This window comes from Erigeron canadensis, chromosome 3 (genome assembly GCF_010389155.1).
Source record: "Erigeron canadensis isolate Cc75 chromosome 3, C_canadensis_v1, whole genome shotgun sequence".
Classification (NCBI taxonomy): Eukaryota; Viridiplantae; Streptophyta; class Magnoliopsida; order Asterales; family Asteraceae; genus Erigeron; species Erigeron canadensis.
Genome location: NC_057763.1, coordinates 6,132,695 through 6,160,049, shown reverse-complemented (window position 1 = coordinate 6,160,049; position 27,355 = coordinate 6,132,695). Strand labels below are relative to the sequence as shown.

The window sequence follows — 27,355 nt, the reverse complement described above, 5'->3', positions numbered from 1 at the left end:
CACCGTGCAACTATGAGTGACCCCGGTAATTCACAAAGAAACATTCCACCAAAGACCCAACCCGCCGGAATTCAACATGAACCCAACTTTGAACCAAACTACCAACATCAAGACCAATATCAACAACCACCCCGATCCGAGAGGAGTGGTTTTACAACTCCTCACCGATTTGGAACACCAACCAATGTTGGAGATAGATCACGGTATACGGAGGATGTGTATGATCGAGTTGCTAATTGGGATGATGGGAGGTTTGATGACCATTCGGATGGGTATGAATGGAATGATGGGGAGGATTATGTTCAACCACCAAACCGCCAATACCCGCAATTTAACCAACCTCCATTTAACCAAAGATTTCCTCAAGGACCACCAAACCACAACCGTCATGGAAACCACCCAATTTACCCACCACGTAACCGAGCTGCTCCAAACATGAACTATCAACCTCCACCACAAGGAGTTGATAGTCATTTCCGACCCGCCATAGCCGTTAATGCTTCACCTATAGTACCACAGGTGTTGAGGGGTAGAGCTTTTGAAGTAAGACCTCAATGTTTGAGTATATTACCGAGTTTCTATGGAAAAGCAATGGAGGAGCCTTATTTGCATTTGTCAGAGTTTGAGGCTATTTGTGGTACCATTGGAGGTCAAGGATTCTCTCCGGATGAGGTTAAGCTAGTCTTGTTTCAGTTCACTTTGAAGGATAAAGCGAAGCAATGGTTCTTAGCTTTGCCATCGGGTAGTATCTTCACATGGGCTAAAATGCAAAAACAATTCTTGGATGAGTATTATACAATGCAAAAGACTAGTGATGCAAGAACCTCCATTAGAACCTTTCAACAACAATCAGGTGAAACATTTCATGAGTCATTCAAGAGGTTTAATGAGTTGTTGAGAACTTGTCCACACCATGGGATTGCTAAATGGGAGTTGATCACGGCTTTCTATGATGGTTTGTTACCGGAAGAGAAAAGAGATGTGAATTCTATTAGCAATGGTACTTTCTTGACAAATCCCGAAGATGTTGATTGGGAATTCTTGGAGAAGATGAGTGTGAATTCAAAGAGACAAGCTCAATCAAATAGGAGGGCAAGGCATCCAATTGCTTCATCATCATCAACAAGTGATCAAGCAACAAAAGATCGAATTGAGGCATTGGAGCGAAAGTTTGCCAAGTTGGGGAAAGCTGAAAATCGGGGTGTTGCTCAAGTTTCTCAAGAATACCCGATTTGTGAGAGTTGTGATGAGCTTGGGCATACGGCTTTGCAATGTCCATTACTCCCGGAAGAAGTTGAAGAGGTGAATCAAGTGTTTGGAGAAAAGAGGCCATTTGACATGAACTCCAACACTTATCATCCGGGAATGAGAAACCATTCCAATCTTAGATTTGGGAATTCATCAAACCAACTCAACCCGAACTTTCAAGGAAACAACCAAACCAGTGGAGCACCATCTCAACCGTTCCAAAACCGAAATTACAACCAAGGAAATTATCAAGGTGGCCAAAATCAAGGGTTCAATAGAGGCTACCCAAGGAACTATCAACAAGGTAATAACCAAGGTGGGAATTTGGGAGGTAATGAGGTATCAACTGGGGAGATTATGGAGTATTTGAAGGAAATGGATCGAAAGAATGAGATTCGGGACAAAACGGTTGAAAGTTTGCAAAAGCAAGTTGGTCAATTGGCGGAGGATGTGGCTGCGTTGAGAAAGAATCCGGGGCAGCTACCAAGTGACACAAAGATCAATCCACAACACCAAAGTGGCGGCTCAAAGAATATCAAGAATGTGGAGATAAACAATGTAAGTACTCTTCGTAGTGGTAGGATTTATGATAATAAAGTTGAACCTCCATCATCACTTGTTGATGGTGTGGTGGAGGATGTTGATGAGAATAAGGATAGTGAACATGAACCGGAATTTGTTTTGCCTAAACCAAGTAAAAAAGTGTCTTTTAAGGAGGTAGAAAACAATAGGTCTAATGGTAAATTTTCTGAAAAACAAGGAAAGGATATGGAGGGTAATACCATTCCTTTTCCTTTGGCTTTAATTGATCCAAAACTTAGACCGGCACTTAACAAAAGAGGTCCCCATGAGGAAGAAATGTGGGAAATTTTTAAACAAGTGAAAATCAATATACCTCTTATTGATATAATTAAGCAAGTTCCGGCTTATGCTAAATACCTCAAGGACTTGTGTACCCAAAAACGGCATCATAAGCTTCCAAAGAAAATTGTTTTAAATGAGGAAGTTAGTGCCGTTATGATGGGCATACTCCCACCCAAACTCCAAGATCCAGGAGCACCTTTGATTACAATTCAAGTTGGTGATTTTAAAATGAAAAGGTCACTTTTGGATATTGGGGCGGGTGTGAGTATCCTACCGGGTATTTTGTATGACCAATATGACTTTGGACCATTGGAAAAAGTCGACACCACCTTGGTGATGGCTGATTTGTCACTCAAACTCCCTAGGGGAATTGTCCAAGATGTCATAGTTAAAGTGGAGGATTTTTACTACCCCGTAGACTTTTTGGTACTTGATTTTGCACCAAGCGGTAATGTTAGGCAACCCACCGTTATCTTGGGTAGACCCTTTTTGGCCACCGCTAATGCATTAATTGATTATAAAAGGGGTACGGTTGAAATGACCTTTGGCAACCGTAAGATTAGATTGAATGTTTTTGCTAGTGTTCCTAACCCCAAAGTTAGTGACGAATGCTTTATGGCGGACGTCATTGATGAGTGTATTTCTCATGAAAATGAGAAGGACACACGGGAGTCTTGTGCTTTGGTTGACAGGTTAATTGCGGAGCATAGTGAAACATTGAAGAAGGAAGAGAAGGATTAGGAGATCATGGCAATTCAAGAAGGTAGACCACCATGGACTCATTTGGTGGAAAGTCTACCGGATCATATTGATACTCATCTCAAGCCTTCCATTGAAAGTCCACCACAAGTTGAGTTAAAAGAGCTCCCATCTCATTTGAAATATGAATTTTTAGGAGAAGAACAAACATTACCGGTGATCATTGCATCGAACTTGGAAGAAACTCAAGAAAGGGCTTTGTTAAAAGTGCTCAAGGAGTATAAGGCGGCTATTGGATGGACAATTGCCGATTTGAAAGGAATTAGCCCTTCAATTATGATGCTCAAAATCATCACCGATGCTGAAGCAAAACCTTCATGTGATGCTCAAAGGAGATTGAACCCACATATGCGTGAAATGGTGAAGAAAGAGGTGCTAAAGTGGTTGGATGCTGGAATCATTTATCCAATTTCAGATAGTACATGGGTAAGTCCAACACAAACGGTACCTAAGAAAGCTGGAATTCAAGTGGTGAAAGGAGATAGTGGTGAGCAAATTGCAACTCGACCCATCACCGGGTGGAGGGTATGCATTGACTACCAGAAGTTGAACACCGCTACTTCAAAAGATCATTTCCCATTGCCATTCATTGATCAAATCATCGAGAAACTTGCAGGTCAGAAGTTTTATTGTTTTCTAGATGGTTATTCGGGTTATAATCAAATTGATATCCATCCCGATGACCAACACAAGACCACATTCACCTGCCCCTATGGGACTTTTGCCTTTAGGCGAATGCCATTCGGGTTGTGTAATGCTCCCACCACCTTTCAAAGGTGTATGATGAGTATCTTCTCGGATATGGTCGGTGATTCCCTAGAAATCTTTATGGATGACTTTTCAATTTTTGGTCAAACTTTTGATAATTGTCTCAATGAGTTAACTAAGGTTTTGAAAAGGTGTGTTGAGACTAATTTGGTTTTAACTTGGGAAAAGAGCCACTTTATGGTTCAAGAGGGGACGGTTTTGGGTCATGTAATTTCAAACAAAGGCATGGAAGTTGACCGAGCCAAAATCAAAGTTATCTCTACTTTACCCCCTCCAACCAATGTTAAGGATGTCCGTTCTTTTCTTGGACACGCCGGATTCTATAGAAGGTTCATCAAAGGATTTAGTGTCATAACAAAACCATTGTGTAATTTGTTGCTAAAAGATGTACCTTTTGTGTTCAATGATGAGTGTTTGAAAGCCTTTGAAGTTTTAAAAAAAAAATTGGTTGAAGCCCCCATTTTGCAATCACCAAATTGGTCCATGCCTTTTGAAATTATGTGTGATGCAAGTGACTTTGCCATTGGTGCTGTTTTGGGACAACGGGTGGACAAGAAACCCGTTGTGATTTATTATGCAAGCAAAACTTTGTCGGATGCCCAATTGAATTATACAACCACCGAAAAAGAATTGCTTGCGGTTGTTTATGCACTTGACAAGTTTCGTTCTTATATTTGTGGTAGCAAAGTGATTGTGTACACAAATCATAGCGCGGTTAAGCATTTGATGGAAAAGAAGGATGCAAAGCCAAGGCTAATTCGGTGGGTGTTGCTACTACAAGAATTTGATTTGGAAATTCGAGATAAGAAGGGAAGTGAGAACGTGGTGGCGGACCACTTGTCAAGAATTCAAGCTCAAGATGATGGATCAACCAAGGAGATCAATGAGACGTTCCCGGATGAACATTTGCTAACCGTTTCTGTTATCCCTTGGTATGCAAGCATTGTTAATTTTTTGTCCGCATGTAAGATACCGAAACATTGGCCTAAGAGAAAGAAGCAACAATTCTTGGCACAAGCAAAGCAATATATTTGGGATGAGCCGGATTTGTTCAAAGTTGGCCCGGATCAATTGGTGAGAAGATGTGTTCCGGAAGAGGAGATTCAAGATGTGTTGACTCATGCACATTCATTTGCATGTGGAGGTCACTTCAGCGGTCAAAAGACAGGTTATAAGGTTCTTATGTGTGGTTTGTTTTGGCCTAGTATCTTTAAAGATGCCGCTGAATTTGTTAAGAAATGTGTGAGATGTCAACAATTAGGTAGTATTACTAAGAGGAACGAAATGCCCATGCAACCCATTTTAGTTGTTAATATTTTTGATGTGTGGGGCATTGATTTCATGGGTCCCTTCCCAAATTCTTTTGGTAATTATTACATTCTAGTGGCCGTAGATTATGTGTCTAAATGGGTAGAAGCCATAGCTACTAGAACAAATGACCATACCGTTGTGTGCAAGTTTGTGCAAAGTAATATCTTTTCAAGATTTGGAATCCCTCGTGTCATCATAAGTGATGGGGGTTCTCATTTCAAAAACTTTCAATTTGGCAAACTTCTCAAACGGTATGGCATAAACCACCGAATTGCTACTCCTTATCACCCACAAACGAGTGGTCAAGTTGAGGTTTCCAATAGGCAAATCAAAGAAATTTTGCAAAAGACGGTGAGGCCCGATAGAAAAGATTGGTCTACTAAACTCAATGATGCTTTATGGGCTTACCGTACTGCTTTTAAAACGCCAATTGGAACCACACCATATCGGTTGGTTTATGGAAAAGGTTGTCATCTTTCGATTGAGCTAGCACATAGAGCTTTGTGGGCCGTTAAGGCCGTTAACATGGATTTTGAGAATGCAGGTAAGGAGAGGAAATTGCAACTATGTGAATTGGAAGAGTTGAGAAATGAGGCATATGAATGCGCATCAACTTATAAGGACAAGATGAAAGCGGTTCATGATGCCAAATTGAAGAAGAAAGTGTTTGAAGTTGGCCAATAGGTGTGGCTTTACAACTCAAGGCTCAAATTCTTTCCCGGAAAGCTAAAGAGCAAGTGGATGGGTCCTTATATCATCACAAGAGTTGGAAAGTTTGGTGAGATAGAGATTGAGGATCCGAAGGATGGTGTGAAGCAAATGGTCAACGGACACCGTTTGAAGCCTTATTTGGATGCAAGCGACATAAATGGCTCTACAAAGGAAATGGTGAACTTCATCTCAAGTCCACCATCTTATGATCTTGCATGAATCAAATCGAGGTAATGTCGGGCTGAGGACACTAAACTTAGCACTAAACGGGAGGCAACCCGTTGTTTGTTGTTTTCTATCTTCAATTTCGGTATGTCTCTTTTTCGTAACTTTAGTTTAATTGTTTTGGTATTTTTATGGCACATTCACACAAGAAACTTAATTCTCAGCACCTATGCTTGAGAATTAAGTTGGGGAAGGTCGGTTTGGGTGAAAAAGTGAGCGTTTTTGCAATTAGTCGAGCCATTAACCTATTTCTAATTTCGGGTGTACATTGGGGACAATGTACCTTTAAGTTGGGGAAGGGGGTTTATCTTTAAGATGATTGCAAATTCTTTTTAAAAGTATTGTGGCTGTAGTTAAAAAAAAAAAAAAATCGAAAGTCAACCAAAGTCAGTGAAAGTCAACTATGGTCAACCCTTGGCGTAACTTACACCCAATAGGGCGTAAGCTACGGTGCCCTGGAAAGGGCTGTGAGACATTACGCCCAAAACCCACTGACTACGCCTAGGTTACGCTTAAGGTTACGCCAAAAAGTCATTTTCCAGTTAGGCGTAGGTTACGGCCAATATAAGCGTAAGTTACGGCTATTGTAAATTGACCAGGCGTAAGTTACGGCTACATTCGGCGTAGCTTACAGCTGTTGGTTTTTGGAGTTACAAAATTTTGAACGGGCGTAGATTACGGGGTCATGTGGCGTAAGTTACGGCAGGTATAAATCAACGGGCGTAGGTTACGGCTACCTTCAGCGTAACTTAGGCTAGGTGTCGGTCGAGATATTTTTTTTATATTAATAAAATCCGAAAATCATATAAAAATTTAATTGTAGCCACAGAATTGGACATGCTCTTTCTTTTCACACACACATACAATACCAGTCGACTTTCTTTCTCTCAAATTCTTTTCTTCCCCAATTCTTTTCTATAAACCTTAACAATTCAATCAACCATATCTCCATCAATTCTCCATCAATTTCAACAATTCTTGGGTCTAAAGTGCATAACTTTTCGAGAGCTACAAAACACATATAATTGTTTGTTCAATTTCAGACTACTTCTCGAGATACCAGTGAGCTTCAAATTCGAATTTTTGCAAGTTTTTATTAATTTTGCTTTTAATCCTTTAATTCTTGCTAAAGTTCATTGTTTGTTGTTAGTTTTGTTGATAAGATGAAGAAGGCAGCAGGAAAGTTGATAAAAAGCTTCTCCAAAAAGGGTGATACTTCATCAAGCAGACAACCACCAAAGAAGAAGAAGAGACCCGTGGTTGAAGAATCATCGTCATCATCATCAGAAGAGGAAAGCTCACCTCAGAGAAGCGAGGAGATGGAGGTTGAGAATGAAAAACCCGACTGGCGACAAGGTACTTTCTTATGTGATTTAGCTCCTGAATGGCAAGCAATGTTATTTAAAGAAAAATTGGGGGAGGCTAAAAACATAGATGATCAATTGTTGGGTGAAAGGTTTCTTGATGTGTCGGATTTTAAGGGTTTTGGAATGTACGAGGCATTTGAGCAAATGGGATGGAAACAATCTTTAATTTGAACTAATGGTGAGAATTCTTATGTTTACATAGAGGGCATTATGGAGTGGTTAAGTACATTAAAACTGACTCGTGGCGATACTCCTGCGACTAATAAGTTGGTAGGCATAGTTAATGGAAAAGAGATAACTATGTCGTTTAGCACTTTAGACAAAATAGCAAAATTTGATATGGGTGCTAAGTCGAGAAGGAGTGTTGAGTATGTAAATGAGAGTTTTCTCACGGGGGCTAAAACACCGGATAATTGGATTGATATGTTTGCCACGATTTTTGATGTTAGTCGAGATCACCTAAGCAACAATTTTAGGTCTATACTTCTATATTTTTATGTCTATACTTCTGTATAACATAGACTGGATCAGAATTTTAAGTAATTAAACATTTTTTTCAATATTTTCAAATTACCCTTATACAAATACCATTTCAACATGCGTACCCTTCATTGATTTCGTCTCTCCCTCCTTCTTCTCCAAACCAAACCCCAACCCTTTCTTCACCAAACCCTCTCCAATCATCGCCACCTACAATCATCACCAGCCACCGTCGTTTTACATTTTTTTTAGGATCATTTTCTGGTAAGTATGAATTTGAAGAAAGTAGGTGAATTCGTTATGGGGGTGGTAATGGCAGCGGCGGATAGGGGGTGGTCATGGCGGCGAAGATGAGGTGGTGAGAAAACAAGTCTATTCTGATGAAGCCTCTCATATCACACATCAACCACCCCGTTGATTCCTTTTAGATCTACCAACATCGTCAATCAAGCCTAAGGTAACCGATCTATTCTAATCAAATCTCCTAATTTGCCAAATACTGTTATCCGATATTAGATTTTAGGAATTTCTTTTCTTCTCATATTAATAACTCCATTGGCTCATCTTTTTTCTTAATTACCTTTTACATCAAACATAGTTCTCTGTAACTACTTAGTTGATTAGGTTTTGATAATGTTTAAATAACATTTGATGATTATATGTTGCAGGTAATCGAAATTGGAGAAAGATATCGGGACTGCAAAATGGAAAGTCCTTCCGGTAAATTCAAAGGCAAATACTTGAAAAATTTTCCCAATTACAATTTCCCTTTGTGATCAAGTCAATTTATTGAATATTCTGCCTGAAAACTGAAACCTATGAACCTCTTTTATATTTTATGTAGATATTATCCGATTCTATATCGTACGGTGGTTGAAAAATTTCGATTAATAAATAGCCTATATGTTCGGAAAATATTGTCTCACAAAATATGCTATTCCCAATCATGGCTTGGTTCTTGAAGAAGTAGAAAGTACAAACCATGGATTGTGGCATAATTTTAATCTGTTTTATCCTTTTTAAGATCATATGTCGTCTTACGGATACTTTAGCATTTCTCACTCTTATTATCTCTCACTACTTTGTTGCATCTCATCTGTCACTACAATTATAATACTATACAATTACAATACTATACACAAACAAACAAAATTATATTTTCTCTCAACATTTAACTCTTGCACGAGATTACATCTCTCACAATTCTATCTTTTGCCCATTTCTCGACAATGACAGCAGTGTTCTAATGAAAGATGAATGAGAAATGACATCCCTTCTGTGTCATTTTCTATAAATTGTGAATGGCCTTAAGAACGGTTTAATTGTAATACCAATATGTGTTGAAGATGCAAACTCTTAGCAATTCTTTAATTTGTATATTCAAATTTAACACTAAACCAGATTTCCAACCTAAATAGAAGAAAGAAGTTTACTCATAAGAGTATTCACAGTGCTTTTCACTCATCCTTCAAAACACCCACAATGTCAGGACTAGTCTAGGACCCACTATTTATTTAATTTTAAACATTTTAAAATACAATATATATATATATATACTTCTAATTATATTAACAATAACAAAAAAAACATTCAATTAATTAAAAAAAACATACTTCATTAACAAAAGTTAAAAAAATATAAAAAAAAAATTACAACACACATTAAAAAGGAAAATTTAAAAACAACACATATTAAAGTCCAAAAATTATAAAAACAACACATTAAACCCATTAAAAATCCAACTAAACACCGCTGGGACCTCGGATGATGCCAGCATACTCTTCCATCAGCTTCTTCTTCGGGTCTTTAATGAACCTCTTCTCCTCCTTGTCCAATTCGGTTGTCCCCATGAAAGAAAGGGTCATATACATCATCCGTTTCGTTTCTTCCTCGCGAATGAAAGCGGGGGACTCCTTTTGGGACTCCATAATCTTCTGTCGGGTGTTACAGTGCCTCTCAAGTCGGGCGGCGATGTCGGATGTTGACCAATCTGAACCCGCATCGGAATACACGGAAGTCCGGGGGGTCTTTGCTTTAGCCGGACGCGCATACGTGTCGGACCCGAAGAGTTCATTTTCGGTGCCAAGATCGACGGGTTCATAGGCGGGAACATCCTCATCACTTTCAACATTAAGCGGCTCATCACTCGGCCGGACTCCCGGTTTCCTGTTTTGCATATTACGACCTATAACGTCCACAGTGGAAGGCGCGAGAATCAACGACTTATCCTTCAAAAGTAACCAACATTCATACATATTAAACGCGACACCCACTTCGGTTTTATAGGCGGATCGCGCCTCTTCCATCACTTGGGAGTCGTTTTCTCCGCTAATTCGGTTATCATCGTACTTGGACCAAATGCCATTGAACTTGGAAACCGAAGCTCGAATTTTCCTCCATTTGGACGTCAACTGATGCGGTCGTCTATGATGTTCCACTTGTGCATTGTAGTTCTCCATCACCGTCCCCTAGAAACTGTCACCCGTTTGATCTTTCCCGACAACTGGATCCTTAGACGCATCAAGCCAACACTCAGTCAAAATCTTCATCTCGTACTCACTCCAAGGTTTCTTGGACTCCATAAATGACTCGACTACGGGTCCCTATTTTCGACTCGCCATTCTTTTGACTTTCCTTTTTGGTTGGGATGGTTCGGGTGCGTCGGCTGGTGGTGGCTGGGGTGCGACTTATGGTGATGGTTGGGTTGATGGGTGTTGTTGTTGGGATAACCATTGTTGGTATTGATAATCGTTTTGGTAACTTGGTGATGGTATGTAGGGTGAATATTGTGGTGTGAATGGTGACGTGTGAGATACTTGAGATGGCGCCGACGAGTTAATAGGCAAGTAGTTAAGCGTCGCGTTAAAGAAATTGTCACCCCATTGAGCTAAAGTTCCTAGACATTTTCAATGGAGTAGATGGGTGTTGTTATGTTTAATTTTATGGAAAATTTGGAGATAAATGGTTAAGGTGACCGTTTGAAACATTCAAAAGTAACATTGGCTAGCTTCAAATTCGAATTTAATATATTTAATAGTTTTAGTATTCGATTAAAAAAAACAATAAACGGGCAATCCTATTGCGTCTCTGTAGGGACGGACGGACCAAAAACTGACGAAGGACGAGTCACACCTAGTGGTGTGCACTCGTCCTCCAAGCATGAACGAACAGGAGAACAAGCAGGAATGAAATATAACCCCTATCTAAATACCAATCTACCTATCTATAATACTATATAAAATTTATAACCCCTATGTTGAAAGTTTACATAAATGAGACATGCAAATTGACCAAAATACCTTTAATAAATTAAATCACCATCAACCCTTAATATTAAATTACACGATTAGTCCATTATATTAGAAAATATCTCTACTAACCTCTTTAAATCAAATACTTTTATCTACACCAATAGATGTCGCCACCACCGTCATTACTCACTCGCTGTCGCATTATGCGGATACCATGTTCATTAAAACTCAATTTTATATTTGTTATGTTGGTCAAGAACCGGGAGTAGTCGTAAAATACAATTAATCAAATCATAGTTGTACACGTACACGCCTTCCCCCAAAATTCAATTCAAAGAACAACACCTTCTCAAACACCTTACGCCCTCCTGCTCCTCCTCTTTTTTCACTTTCCTCATCAAAACCCTAAAAAATCCAATCAAAAATCATAATCATAATCATATTTATATATACAAATAAATAATAATAATAATAATAAAGCATGGCATACGTAGATCACGCATTCTCAATATCAGATGAAGATATAATGATGGATTCTGATTCCCTTTTCACTTCACATAACACCAACCACCGTCCCCCCATCAAAGAAATCGCTCTCGCCCTTTCTCTTCTCGTCTTTGGCATCGCCGGCATCATCTCCGGCATCTTCATGTCCATCAATCAAGTCGGCGGCGACACCCTTCACGGTAACTATTTTCCTCCCCTTTTAATTCTTTTATTTTTAAATTAAATAAGGATAATTACATAATATAGAAACGAATTTTGTCGAATTACCATTAATTTGATCCATCAAAATTAGAAATCAACTCTCTTGTACAAAATTAGCTACGGGGCTGACGTGGACGGTTACATGGATGACGTCTCTCTTTTTATCCTCATTATACTCTTTTTCAGAGTTTGTTTCTATTTTTTTACAATAGGTGAGAGTTTATTTTAATTTTTTATTTTTTTTATAGCAAAACTAAGACGTTTAAAAACTACATTAATAGATTGTGGCGTCATTACATTACCCTTTGGATCCATTCAAGTAGATGAACAGCCTTAATCGTAATTTTGGTAGTAGATCGTTTCGATGAATGATAATTCGATCAAAGTTCGTTTTCATTTTATGTATTATCCGAATTAAATATTATCAGTTAAATAATTAGTATCTAATATTTATGTGATGTGTGATGATAGGTGTGTTTTTTGCGATATTGGGAGGGGTATTATTTATACCAGGGTTTTATTATACAAGGATTGCTTATTATGCTTATAAAGGTTATAAAGGCTTTTCTTTCTCTAATATACCTCCCGTGTAACATTTCCACTTCTCGTTTTGTATGTAAATTTGTTTGTTTGTTTTTTTCTTTTCTTATACTTTGAGTTTATGTATCAAATAAATGAAGGATTGTGATTGTAATGAGAAGCTATAGAGTTCAGATTTTTAGGAATTATGAATGTGAACTTTGTTTGGTATGTTCATAATGTGGTAGAATGATGAATTTGTTTGCGTGATTATATTTCATGAGGACTTTGTGTAATTGAGATTCTATATACTTCTTCAACTTTTCTCACTGAAAGTTATGACTAATTTGCGAAGCCTTATTGGTTAATAAATGGACACATAGATATGCAGGTTACATACTTATATGGAATAAACATAAAGATAAGGTTACCAACTAGTTTCTCTTTCACAGAGTAGCAAATTTATGTAAATATACTTTATCCATTCATGAAGATTTGGTTTTTGTAAATGTGAGAATCAGCCTTATCATTGCAATACAATGAGGTATTAGTTGTCATCATCCCAAGAATTGTGGTCGTTCACCTGCTAGCCTCTGATGCAATAACATAGTAATGGTCGCTTGAGACTGAACAGTGGGTCTGCTTTGTGATGTAAATAAAGGATAAGCACCTTTTTTTTTAGCTACATGTACCCGTTATGTGATCTAGTGTTATTTGTAAGCTTCAGATTTGAGCATGAACTGTTCTGTTTTAGCTGACCCGTTTGGCTGTTTGTAACCAGAAAACATTACTAACAGAGCTCCTAAGCTGCATTAAAATCATAAATTTGAGCATTTCTACTGCAACAGTATTTTAGCTTTCCATTTTGATAATCAAGTGCAATTTATATCTTTGAGATTGTGCAATCGCTGGTCAAAGCTTCACCTTACCGTTTTGATCGGTGACACAAATAGCCATGATGTGAAAGATGATTAATTGTTACTTGGTCACTTCTTTGTCTCATGACAATGACTGAATATTTGAGATTTACTACTGTAGGTTGATACTCTTCGGTTTTACAATACCGCGAAAGTATCATTCTTAATCTGTGATTAGTTCTTTACCAGGATCTTCTTTAAGATATAGGGGGTTTATTTGACTCCCTAGTCCCTGCACTAGATGGAGTTGCTGAAAAATGCCCTTTCCGTCCACTAATATGTTAGCTATCAACATTCGTTATTTGTGCAAATCACCATAAGCAGGTAAGAACACTAAGTTTGGTCTATGTGCCATGTTCACACTTCACACATTTGCTAGCTCAACTTTAACTTTAGTAAAACTGGAAGCTAGGTATAATTCAGAACAAATGCAGTTAGCTATTGAAACTTGAGCTAGCCTCACTGCATGAATGGCCATTCTCGCAGACGGCATTGAAGTACCAAAGTACAAAACAGAGAGACTGAGTTGTCACTTAGGATTCGAAATCTGGATAGGCAGTGTTGGGAAAGAAAATATATGATTATCCGGGTATAGATTTTCAGAGTGTCAAATAGCCTCACACAGAGGAACAATTTATAAATGTTTATGGTTTATAATCCATGTGATAGAAATCTCTATTAGCTAAGAAATCTCTCAACACCTTAGTTTAATTCTGAATTCAGTAGGACAATAACTGGGTCTTGGGATCGAGGGGAATATCTTGGCCTAAATCTTGAGCAAACATATACTGATATGTAACGCTGCCTAAAGGATGTATTTTATCCTAGTTAGAATCAACGGAGACTTATTTGTTGTATCTATCTATCAACATAAGTGGTGTAACACATGTGGGGGAATTTTAAATATAATGAATCTTTTGACAGTGGGTTTGGTAACCAGGTTGCTTTTTAACTAAAAAGAGGGTCACTGGGTCAAGAGCATTCTTAAAGTGGTACCTTACAATACAATGAATACATCAAGCGTCGACTTTATTTGTTGTATCTATCTGTGATTCTTTATTCCTGTAGGCTGTAGCATACATCAGGATAGTATGTTTGTTATCTATGCACATATCGTCCGATATTTCTAAAAATACTGCTGGGCCAAATACTCAAATATCTTAATTTTCTAAATTTGTAACCCGTGATGTAGATTTTTTTTATGTAAATTCCATTTCTGTAAATATACACTTGGATCTATCTGTTGTCTCTGTTGGAGTCCGTGTCAATGCTTTCCAGTTGAGTTTAAATAATGATTCTAATTTTGTTTCTTTTTATTGAGCACCTGGTGAATACGTTTCTTCATTTCCATACGAGGTTATGACTAGGTCTATTCTTTGTTGATGTTTTGTTGGCTTCACAAACGGTAAGTTGGTTCTGATACGGTGATACTTATTAAACACGAAATTAATAGGTCCGTAGTTCCAAGATTTTGCATCTGCTTTTGTTAAAACCCTATATGTTGTATACGGTGGTTCTACAATATAAACTAGTTTTTGTAACCCGCGCGTTGCCACGGGATACGCTTTCTACACGACAAAGTTTTGTTCCCAAATTAATGTTTCGAACTCAAAATCTAAAAAATACAATTAAATATGTAGCAATAACAATAAAAAATACAAAAGAGTAAAAAGATGTATAAAAATATATGCAATAACTATATTAATGCTTTAAATGTTATAAGAACGTAAGACGTAATGATGACAAAAAGTTATTATATAAAAAACATTATTTATATAAATGTTATAAGAACGTAAACCGTGGAGGGAGATGTGTAAATTTCATGTCATTACACAACTAGAGGCTATATTAATTAGTAGGCAAATGCGGGGCGGGTGTTACAAACTCGATCTTCAAGTCCTCAATGGACTAGTTTAATATCTTTCTGATTCAACTAAAAAGTACGAGTATGATAGGAGGACTCATTTTTATTTTTATTTTTTTTGTTATCTCATACTAATGTGGGACAGGTTGATAATATATACAAAATCAACGCTGTGGAATACCGGTAATATTGAGCAATAAGACGTACCCAAGAGTTTTTTTTCTTGAAACAGCTAGGAATGATTGCATAATTGCATGTTTAGCTTCAAATGTAGTATATATATATCATGTTCTATGAATCATCAAATCGGATGTTAACGCTAGTAACTTTAGGAACGCACGTTACTTATAAGTTCCAATTAATACGGTCTGTCTACAAGGCTACACCCACATATTATTAATTCATGTGATTATGTTTCCTTGAAATTGTTAATGGATAGGTTTGTGAGAATACTAAACAATCATAATAATGGACCTATTATTTTTGTGGAAATCGTATGCGTTTCAAAACGGGTCTTGTGAGAATACTACACAATCATAAAATATTTTTTGTATTATCTACAATACATATTACAAATACAAATCATGACATCATTCCAGAATTTATTTTGAGTATAATATTTGATGATCAAATCATCGAATTAAAGTACAACACATACTATACGGTTTCCTTTTTAAAGAATTGAAGTGGTCAAGATGCCGTTTGAAAGACCCGAATGAACTAGTCAAGAGAAAATACTTACAAACCAATGATAACTTTGAAGTCAAAAAGGTAGCTCATATAAAAATTAAATCGAATTCCGACTGTTTGACAATTTTAGCTTTTATTTTTACAACTGGGATTAATTTGATAGGCTTATAAATATACTTAATAATTTTGTTTTGATACATGATAATAAGCTTATGTAAATATACCTAATGATTTTCTTCTGATACATGATAGATCAATATCAAGGAAGGAATACCATGTGTCAATATCAAATTTTTGTACACATGAATATATCAAATTAGTCAAAAATTAATACTCCCCCGTCCCATTATAAGTGTCTTACTTTGAATATTCAAAGTCTTAATCTTTAAACTTTGACCTTAAATATATTTTTTTATATTATATAAAACTTGATGAAAATTATATCATTAAAATACACTTATAAAACACAATCAATTCATATAACTTTCATCAAATATTATCTAACATAAAGAAAGTTATTTATGGTCAAAGTTGTAAAAGTTAAACTTTGAAAATTCAAAACAAGACACTTCTAGTGGGACGGATGGAGTATTATTCTAACATTTACTAGTTAATTAACCCTCATATTATGCGGGCTCTTAATAAAGATGTTAAGCCTACATTTTGTTTAAAAAACGTAACATATTTTGATACAAATTTCTTTCTCACTTTAATACAAACCTTCCATTATAATTTATTAAAAATATTTTAAAGTCATAATATCTTAAATAAGTTTTTATTTTTCTTTTTTTTGTCCACTTTTAAATTTAATTTTTTTAATAATGTCATAAAAATATCAAGATTGTATATTAAGAAGTGTTCTTTAAAATAAAATAATTTTATTAATATAAGAGAAGAGATATCTAGATGATGTAATTTGACATGTAAACCGTTATAATTTCCTTTTGATAAGAATCCTTAGATGTGTTATTTCATCAACAAATATATAACTGGACCAATTATTTTTCTCCATTTTATAGTCTATCAGAAAAACAACTAAATGAGAATTAAATACATAAGGCCACTTTCAACCATCTACATTTATCCGTCTAAAAAAAATAGATGGAGGAAACTTTTTGATTCTCGATACCTTAGTGGTACAGTTCACAACTCGCATTGCTATTGCGCCGCTGAAACATCTATTTAGATACCTAAAGGTCAAAAGGATCGCAAGGTTTGAATTTTGAACCCATGCTCAAAAGTTTTGCATGGAGGCATTGGTTAACACCACCAGGTCAACGGTCAACCCCACCAGGGTATTAACGGCGACGTCGCCGTTAATAGTGGGACCCCCGACACCGACCGACCACTGATGTCAGGCAAACGTTACAGACTGACATGGCAGTGCCACGTCAGCACTAATAGCGGCGACGTCGCCGCTAATAGGGGGTCCCACTATATATATATGGAATGTCCAACTACATATAGTGATGACGTGGCACTGCCATGTCAGTCTGTAATGTTTGTCTGGCATTAGATATTGGGAATGGTTTATGACATATCGGGAATGGTTCTTTGACGTAGTTCAATAGGATAAAAAGATGTTAGCGCATAGGAATCATCGATTTCAAAAGATGTTAACACTATATATATATGGAATGTCCAACTGCATATCGTACACTTGAAAAAAACAGCAAGTAATAAGATACGCAATACCATAAAGTCGTGGTTTTCATACTGAATCATTGTGTATTTTGAAAAAAAATTTCAAACATAGGAATCATCGTTTTCATTACGTATTTGTAGTTGCTGGTATTGTGTATCTTTTCCTTTTCAATCTTATTCTTTATATATATACGTATTATGAATATAGATATAGATATTATACGTATGTGTAAATATATATATATATATATACATATATAGGAATCATCGTTTTCATTACATATTTGTAGTTGCTGGTTTTGTGTATCTTTTCCTTTTCAAGCTTTTTATATATATATATATGTATTATGAATATAGATATAGATATTATACGTATGTGTAAATATATATATAGTATGGACATCAATAATAAGTTAATGTGGTTGATGTTTACTTGAATTGTTTCAGATGGATAGTTTGGAGGATATTTGGGGAGACCCAGAAAACGTATGTATTGAAGTGCCGGATAATGTGTTTGAGCAACCTAATGTAGACGGTGAATATGAATGCGAAGCTGGGGACTTCGAAACTGATGAGGTGTTCGGTTCCTTTGAAGAATTAACGGAGTGGGCTCAAAGAACAGCAATGGATTTGGTTATGTTCTAGTCATACGGCGAATGAACAAAAACTCAAAAGAGGTGGTCAATAAAGTGACACTTATATGTCACCACGGTGGAGCGCGCGATGCAAGGTTAATTGGCCCACCTAAACGGTCCAGTAAGATAGGTTGTCCCTTCACTTTAATAGGCCGCCCTGGGCGTGATGGTGGTTGGAGGTTAACCGTCAAGGATTGGAGACACAATCATGATCCAACTGCCGATCTGCAAGGGAATGCATACGCCAGACGGATGACGGATGAAGAAAAGGAATATGTGGGGACCCAATCGGATCGAGGTTTGTACCCACACCAGATCCTGGTAAACCTCAAACTTGAATTTCCGGGAAACCTGACTCGGAAAGGAGACATTACCAACTTCCTGAAAGCGAGACGGAGGTCCGGCCAAGCAGGGCGTACTCCAATGCAGGTACAAACATTAAATATTATATTGTACTACGTTGTTGGAATTGACTTATTTACTATACCTTGGTCACTTTTCGCAGGTAATGTTCTCACTGTTGTAGGAGAAAAGGTACTTTTACCAGTTTACCACAAATAACAAAAATGGACGCTTGGAGAACCTGTTTTTCATTCATCCAACATCAATGACCCTATGGCGCGCATTCCCCTGGGTTATTGAAATAGACTCCACGTACAAAACCAACATCTATAACATGCCGCTAGTTGAGATTGTCGGCGTGACTTCAACGGGGAAGACCTTCAGTTTAGCGTATGCGTTTATCGTAAACGAGCGGGAGGCGAATTATCAATGGGTGTTACGATGTCTCAAGTCCACCCTTGCTGATAGCTTTGCCGTTCGTGTCGTTCTTACTGATAGGGAGTTGGCCCTGATGAGAGCTTTGAAGGTTGTTATGCCAGAAGCGAAACAACTGCTGTGTAGGTACCATATATGGCAAAACATAATGAAGCACTGCGAACCGGCTTTGCGGATGAAGAAAGATGTTAACATTGACAGGCTTAACGACTGATGGAAAAAAGTCTATCAATCTCGGACTTTTGACGAGTTTAAGTCAAACGAAAAGGAGTTAAAGAAAAAACTTGCAGGTTTCCCAGGCGTCTACAAGTACCTGACCGATAATTGGTTGTCCCCATACCGAGAGCAGTTTGTGTCCTGTTGGGTCGATGAACACCTCAACTACCAAAACCACACCACAAACAGAGTGGAGGCCGAGCACCACCTACTGAAGGAAGAATTGAGGGGGAAATGCACATTTACTAGAATTCTGCAAAGTGTTGATTCTGTCCTGATCGCTCAAGAAACAGAAATAGGGGGCCAACTGGGTTAAGGAACGGGACCCGGAAGGGGAAACATAATTACAACTGTATGAAGGACCTCTTGGGAAAGGTTTCACTTAAAGCTTTGGACATCATGGTTGATGAAATCGTACGCTTAGACAAAGTCCTTAAAAGACATGTAAAAAAATGCGGGTGCAAGGTTCAGTCCAGTTGCGGGCTACCATGTGCCTACAAGGTTGCCGAGTACATGCAGCGCAGTTAGTACGATTTATTGCTTGTATTTTATCATCCAAAGGACATAATTTCGAACATTTATTTATATCAAAAAAATGCAGGGACTCGTATACAGCCTCATGTCATAGACCCGTTTTGGAGAAAGCTTGACTTAACACCGTGGACATGCGTAGAAGACGAAGACGAAGAAGACGATGTCCATAAAGTCGTTGATGGTCTTACGAATTTCTTGGATCAGCAACCCAAGGCCCAAAAGAAACATTGGTTATCAAAAATTAAAGACATGTTTAAGCCCGGTAAGACACAAGTGAAAGATCCTCTTATTCAAAAGACCACACGCGGAAGACCAGTCGGCTCGAAACAAAAGCCGCCAAAGATATACATAATACATAAAAAAAATTATTTGTCTAATTCAATAAATACAGTATATATACCTACCTCAGTTTAGGAAACTGATTCTTACTAATGGCCCAGGTGCCGGATCTCAACAAAAACCCACCTGGGCTTCGAAAATCCAAGTCCAGTCGACCGAGGGAATACAAGGTGCCAAATTTGAACAAACCCCCACTTGCGCAGCCCGCCAGACACAGTATGTACGAGGCGTCCCAGTTCTGTCGTTATCCCGAGAAACGAAACTTGTTCGAGGATCAATCCCACCCTGAATCAGAATCGGTCAAAGATAATCCTGACATTTTCGGAAACCTGCACCCATATCCAGGTCTAGATGATATATATACTTTCGGGGAGCCGTCCCAATCCTACGGGGTCGGGGAAACACCATATGTGACACAAAAATTATATGGATTCGGCGAAACGTCCCAAGACCATTGGCTCAACTATGACCAACCATCTTCCAACTTAGTTGATGACATCTTCGGGCCACCACGTACACAACCTAGAAATGCACCCATATATGAAACGACGCAGGAGCTGGTGTCAGATCCAGAGTCAGAGGCACAGTCATTGGCCAGTTGGGTTGGGTATGTTGCGGAACCGTATAACGCCAGTCTTTCCCAAAATTACGCTTGGGTATTAGGTGAAATACCATCGTACTTAAGGCCGTACGTTGTAGGCGCACAAAATGTAAAAGGAGACGGTAACTGTGGATTTCGAGCTACCGTTGTAGCTTTGGGGCTAGATGAGGAGATGGGTGCAGAGTGGGTTCGTACACAGATGCTCGCGGAGTATGAATCTGACCTCGATGGGTACATGCAAATGTTTGGGCAAACAGAGGGCAACCGAATGTTATCGGCGCTGCGAACCTCTTATTATGGAAGAAGCCGGCCCAGAGATCATTGGATGAGTAAAGTGTGGTTCCATATCCTCCTGGCCAACAAGCTTGGTATAATAGTCAACTGCGTTAGCCTATGTGACCCCCGCACAGTATTTCCGATGCATCACGGCAGTGGGGTACCCACTATTTGCGGCGATGTCGCCGCTAATAGTGGGGTCCACACCCACGTGATTCGGTCTCCTCACAAACGTTGACTGACAGAGGGGGCCCACTATTTGCGGCGACGTCGCCGTTAATAGTGGGTGGTCGGGTTACACTTTTTCCCTGGTCGGGTTACGCGCTTCGTAAAATAATAGTAATAGTACCAGTTGACTTATACTCATTTGGTTAGATTTATTTATCTCCATTTATGCAATAATTGAACATTATTCAGATAAATTTTGTTATAAATACAGATCGGGTATTCTTTAATGAGTCAAAGTACCATAAATTAAAACTTAATTGAATGGTTAAATACATGGGAAGGAACTATCATCAAAAGGTTTAGTAGAAATGATATATATTTTTGAATTTTACTCTAAACATATTTGAGGGTAGTCACCTATAATTAATTTCTATTCATAATAAGCTTATATGAGTTTCTACCTTCAGATATCCATGTGATAGGGGTTTCTATCGAGGTGTTTAGATTGACGATTTATTCAATGAGAAGACTATTTAATGTAGACCTAATTTAAACAAAAAATATATTAAATCTTTCAAGATTCACGAGTCACACATTTTTTGAATGTTGATTTTTTAGAAGAAAAAAACGAGGACTTGGTAGAGCCCTTAAAGAGCTTAAATTGATTTATTTTAGATAAATTGAGATCATTACATTATCGACACTTGAATTTATTAGCATTAGAAGCTTAAATGGTAATTTCTTTGGAAAAAAAAAAACCTCACTCAATTTATTGAAGCAAAGTAATTATTTATAACAGATCAACCCAGCTGGTCAGAGGCACTCCCGGTTTTATCTAAGATCTTGAATTTGATCATCAGGGATGACAAAACTTTGATAAATTTCTCTTTGAATACTTGTAACGGCTTCATGGTCAACATCTCGTTGTCTAGCATACGTGCAAGGCTTCACCATTATACGATGACGTTTCTCCGATGTCATATACCGATTGAATGTTCGGGAAAAAAAACATCTAATGAAAATAGAGGTATCGGCAAAAATTGTTTCAAAAACAAATCATGTGAAAAATATGTTAACATATGAATAATCAAATTTTTGGGAATTAAACCATTATTCTCTATCCTCAAAAATATTATACATTTATCGACAAATTACTAATTTCATAATAAAAGGTAGAATCCACTTTTATTTTGCAGCACTTGATCACATCTTGAGTTGTCCATAACGATTGACAAAAGCAACAAAAGAAAAGTAACATGAAAAGAAGAGCAGAGGGGAATAAAGGTTCCAAATGAGTCTACTTGAAATTAGCTTAATTAAGATTTTCTTGTATGCAATTCAAAGCAAAAACCAAGTAGATTGCTTTACAGAAAAGATGCAGCAAAACTCATAATTTTCAATTTTTTATAAACCAATGTTTATATATGTTTTTTAACAGCAGTGGTGATTCGACTCAACAACATTGTCTCTTCATCGTCTAGTAGAGATCGACCACATCACCAGCACAGTCAATCCGAAATGACTGGCGGTGGAAGTCTACCAACGTTCTGGAGGAAACTAACTAAATGATAAATAAAGCCCCTATGCCCCACCTCATTCGTAAGGACATCCCAATATGTAACGAGAGATGAGCCCTATAGAACTGTTTTTTTTTACATACACCACACAATGTATTTTACATTATTATACAATATATTCAAAAGGTGAAATTTGGAGGGAATACCCCGGTACCCTGGAACCACATTGATTACGTCACGAGCAGGCCGCACAATCCATGTGCCTGCAAAATACCTCCAAAAATACCACTACAACGGAATAAATCCATATGCTTACGGTCAGAGATTTGAACATGCACTTTGTGCATCCGGAATAAACATAGTCGGGCCCGACTTAATTGGATACTTGGCTATCAACCCAAATGGTTGATATAACAATTCTTTGGTGGTATACGACCAAAAGTGAATGATGTACCCCATCATTATCTTACACAACAATTCTTTGGTGGTATTCTTGTAATTTTCGAAAAGTTAAAGTAAGAACAACTAACCCATTGACGTCTAACGCGGATCCATTGACTTATTAATCGCCTTTGACACTTTTTTCTTTGTGTTTTCACTATAATAGAAATAAAATGATTTTAACTCGATTTTAATAATATTTGTAGAAAGAATCAAGAATCATGTAGAGTAATCAAATGTACACTTGTAATTTGTATATAAGATAATCTTTATAAGATTATATAAATTTGATGATTCTGGTGCACTATTAAGATAGTGGATTGACGTATTTATTTTATTGCTATATCTTTTCATAATGCTTCATGATTTCGGGTCATCCAATGTTAATTTTAGTTATATGTTTATGTTTATCATATGTTCTTATCACACATTCACATTAGGTGGAAACATATTTTTAGTTATCCAAACAAAGTTGACACAACATATATCAAAAGCTATATGCTTTTTCTACCAAAGATATTCCAAATAATATCTAACATAGTGTAACTAGTTTTATGCAAATTAATTCTTCTCAAATGTTTAGACAAGATGATATGTTTGATCCATCACCGGACTCCGGTTAACCATTGTATATTAACAAGAAACGGGTAACCCGTAATGTTCTGTTTGTTCAGTTACGTCTATAGAGACATTCTTATGTTACATGCGCTAGAATCAGACGACATCGTAAAAATCACAACATATGCACACAACATGGCTACAGATCTAGTTCATCAAAAAACTTGGCCGAGGCCAAGTAAATCTTTATTATATCTTCTATCTATTTTACAAAGGCAACTCGTACATATTCGGTCTAGGTTCACACAACTTATTTAGATCTTCCTTCATTTGAGAGCAATTCACAACTTTCAAAAGAAAAAAAAAAAAAAAACTACATATATTCACTATCTGTAAACCACAAAATTAAGATTTAGGACAGGCCAAATGTATAAGTTGAATTCCATTTACGAATGATTTGAACAAGATAGTCTTACAAGTTACAAACTATTACGTGGATTAAACTTCTACAAAACATATATATGTAATATTTTTATCTGCAGGTTGATAGATACACGTATAACCATCTAAAAATAGTGGATTTTAAAGATGCTTTGATCAATTGATGTGTTTCATATTAAAATATACTCCACAAAAAGACAGTTATGATTCATTTATATATATTTCTCTATATTTTTTAAATTTAATTGTATCTATAGTATCGGCATTTTCAACATCCTCATTGTTTAATTAATTTTATATTTTTAATCAATTTGACTTTGGATACCTTAGAATAAAACTTTAAGCACCAAAATAGACGACAAAAATTAAAGTCTCTGTCCAATATATATTTCATAATTCGAGGGGCATCTCTTTTCAACAATGTACAAAAAATCACACCCACTACGAAAAATAATGATAAAATTCTAACAAAGAAAACAATTAAAAATTAAACTAAAAGTCATACTACTTAATATTCGTTGGCCTGCTACAATTGACCATGAAAACTTGTGCCCCTAACACATGTCCCCATCCATCTCTACTTTACTTTGACTGTACCATTGATCCAGTCAAACCAGTCACTATCACCGACGACAACGGCGCGTGACTATGTTCTCCGTCGTATGTTACTATTAGCATCTTTGAATCGTCCATCGCTACTTCCACGCTCTTCCTTGCCGGGCATCCTTTTCCACTATTACACTTGTAATACACTCTGCACATTTACACAAATATAATAATAATTAATATAACTATCTTATAATCTATCTATATATATATTTATTACTATTTTATATACCGTTAAATATTATAATTTCTTTTTTAAAATTTGTTAAAAATTAAAATTTTACATTTTCAATAACTTGTGAATTTAATTACCTAGGATAAGGAGATCCGATAATGCTCTTGTCGCCGTATTTCTTCCAAGAATAATCATCAGCCGGGATACTTGCCACTTTAGAGCCGGTGATCGGAACTTTTTTAATTTCACGTTTTGATATACTTTTCCTGAAAAAAAAATGAAATAAAAAAGTCAGAAAAAATTATGTGAGGCGTAAGATAGCAAGAATGATGGATGTTTGCTAAAATGCGCACGTACCTTCTTTTGCAACAATGGCAACCGGATCCGGAAGTTTGTAAAGAAACAGACGGACGATCAGAACGACACCGTTTCCGGTGAGCAGAAGGAAGCGGTGGTTTTCTTGAAGAAAAAGCCGGCGCCGGAGCTACAATACCTAAGCCGGAAAACCGTTTTCCGTTTGATACAGTTGCTTCTTCATTTCCTCCTGAACACCCAGTCGTTGACCGAGAAGATGACGAAGACGACGTCGTATAATTACTTTCGTTTGACTCTCGCGTTGACCTAAAAATAACCGGCGGTGCGGATTGTGTAGAGGTTGATGGACCGTGAGAATCGGAGGTTGATAACGGGGCGCGTCTGAAACGCGCGTGACCGGCGCGTGGAGTAAGTTTAGATGAGGGAGTCGGGAAGTTGTGGTTAGTTAGCTGGAAAACGGCATTGTGGTGACCGGCGGTTTGCATTCCGGCGAAATTGACGGACATCATTTTGTATGTGTGTGTATATATATATATATAATTTATTAAGAATAAAATGGATTTGGAGAATAAAAGGTTGAATTTGAAGGGAGAAATGAAATGAAAGGAGAGTGGGAGGTATTTATTAGAGAGGAGGAGGAGGAGGAAACTGGGTCAAAGAGATGATCAGGAGATGTGTTTGACTTTGTGTTGGGATTCGTTTTAAAAAGAAGACAAATGAGTGGTGGATACTCGTGATTAAAAAGTCCAACAAAGAGTGTGTATTCATTCAAGGAAAATAATACTTTGTATTATTTATTTTTTATTTTTTTTTAAACAACATAATTTCAAAAAGCTAGTTGCTTAAAAAATAAATACAAAGTTTTAGAAAAATACAAAGCAATTATTTTATACCTAAGTCACAACATTAACTGCAAGGACTACAAAAAGAGTGAAAAACTTTGCAACCATCGAAAGCCAAGTAAGCGGTTTTCACTTTGTGGTGTTCTGTCTAATCTGAGGTGCTCAAGTGCATTCTTATTAGGTATTTTCTAATCCGGCGCTCACATTTCCAATGTCACGGGGCTTAACAAACCAACCAAAAAGACCAGCAAACAAAATAAGACATAGTAACTAGACCAAGCCTACAAACAGCAACCGAGTCGAGATTCGCTAACGAATCGTATTAATCTAGTCTAAAAATCTTATAAAGCCATGTAAAGATGATATGTAGATTCCATTTAAAGGTTGTTTGATACCATAAAATGAAAATAAGAGGAAAAAATGAAAACACTCTCATTGTTTGATTGAACCGAAAATAGAATGAAAAATAAAAAAGTCATGAATGGAAAAACAATGGTTTTGCTAATTATTAATTAGTTTATATTTTTCTTACATTCATTAGTTGTTTATACCAAACGACATAATTTATTCTTTTTTCAAATATTTGTTTTTTTTATTATAATTTTCATTCTATATTAAATTTTAATTTTTTGTGATTCTCTTCTACCAAACAATCCTTAATCTCTTTCATAATCTTACATTTTGATTTTTAACATTTTATGATCCTATGATTTATGAGGATTTTAGGCTTATAAATTAAGAAGATTAATTATTATCCTTCATTCAGTGTCGAATTATATATAAACATTTGCATATATTTAATATTTAATTATACTAACCTCATCATCCAACGTTTCATCAATGGTGGCGGTCGTCGTCTTCATCAGAAGCAATAGCGCGAGTGACAGCTTACGGTTCATCTTCATCATCATTGGCTTTGGGTTCTAAATATTTTGTGTGAGATTGACATAAAAAAAAAAAAAAAAAAAAAAAAAAAAAACGAGAGAGATTGTTTGAGATTCACATAAGAAAAAGAAAAGCAGAGATGTTGAAGGAGGAGGTTTTTTTGTTTCGGAAAAAAAGATATTTGATAATCAAAAATAAAAAAGGTTAATGTAGCTGCTACAGTAGTCTGTGAGTGTCAACCGACCATTGTTCTTTGTTGTTATATAATATGTTAGGTTTACTTGAGTTTACGAGTTTGACTATTCGAAATAATACGTTATGTGGGTTCTTTTATTACATCACATGTAACAATTCATGGTCACACCCTTAATCTATGTAACAATTCATGGTTACACCCTTAATCTATGGTATATGCAATATTTCACCAATGTATAATAAGATGTCACTAATATTGAATATCGTTTAAAAAAACTAGATTTGTAAATAAGAAATATTACACCTTAGTTTTTTTTAACGGTAAATTTGGGCTTACTGACATGCCTCTTTATATATCCAACTCCAATTCTAGAGGAAACCCATAATAAGAAAACCCTGTCTCCATTCCTGAAAACATTTTGCTCACACCAGAATTTGAACCAAAAACCTCAAAGTCTTAGGTCCCACCATATATCAATCAATCTATTGATGATTGGTATAAGACTAT

The 27,355-nt window shown here is 36.7% G+C and overlaps 3 protein-coding genes across 3 annotated transcripts; 1 reads left to right on the top strand and 2 right to left on the bottom strand.

Annotated features, from left to right (window-relative positions):
• Nucleotides 1-9,475: 9,475 nt before the first annotated feature.
• Nucleotides 9,476-10,192, bottom strand: LOC122591429. Its single transcript, XM_043763699.1, has one exon. It carries the CDS (start codon nt 10,190-10,192, stop codon nt 9,476-9,478), a length of 717 nt encoding a protein of 238 aa, XP_043619634.1.
• Nucleotides 10,193-11,285: 1,093 nt separating this feature from the next.
• LOC122593956 (transmembrane protein 230) lies at nt 11,286-12,486 on the top strand. Its single transcript, XM_043766430.1, has 2 exons — nt 11,286-11,670; nt 12,164-12,486. The coding sequence occupies exons 1-2, from the start codon at nt 11,466-11,468 to the stop codon at nt 12,283-12,285; spliced, it is 327 nt and encodes a 108-aa protein (XP_043622365.1). The 5' UTR covers nt 11,286-11,465; the 3' UTR covers nt 12,286-12,486.
• Nucleotides 12,487-24,181: 11,695 nt separating this feature from the next.
• LOC122593333 (WRKY transcription factor WRKY51-like) lies at nt 24,182-25,537 on the bottom strand. The gene is made up of 3 exons (XM_043765728.1): nt 24,968-25,537; nt 24,748-24,876; nt 24,182-24,583 (listed from the first exon to the last, which is right to left on the bottom strand). The coding sequence occupies exons 1-3, from the start codon at nt 25,432-25,434 to the stop codon at nt 24,412-24,414; spliced, it is 768 nt and encodes a 255-aa protein (XP_043621663.1). The 5' UTR covers nt 25,435-25,537; the 3' UTR covers nt 24,182-24,411.
• Nucleotides 25,538-27,355: the final 1,818 nt, after the last annotated feature.

Coding starts and splice junctions, on each gene's coding strand:
- LOC122591429 (XM_043763699.1), bottom strand. CDS start 10,192: ATGGAGAACTACAATGCACAAGTGGAACATCATAGACGACCGCATCAG.
- LOC122593956 (XM_043766430.1), top strand. CDS start 11,466: ATGGCATACGTAGATCACGCATTCTCAATATCAGATGAAGATATAATG. Junction 11,671..12,163: donor CGGCGGCGACACCCTTCACG/GTAACTATTTTC, acceptor GTGTGATGATAG/GTGTGTTTTTTGCGATATTG.
- LOC122593333 (XM_043765728.1), bottom strand. CDS start 25,434: ATGATGTCCGTCAATTTCGCCGGAATGCAAACCGCCGGTCACCACAAT. Junction 24,877..24,967: donor TGCCATTGTTGCAAAAGAAG/GTACGTGCGCAT, acceptor TTTTTTTTTCAG/GAAAAGTATATCAAAACGTG. Junction 24,584..24,747: donor ATCGGATCTCCTTATCCTAG/GTAATTAAATTC, acceptor GTAAATGTGCAG/AGTGTATTACAAGTGTAATA.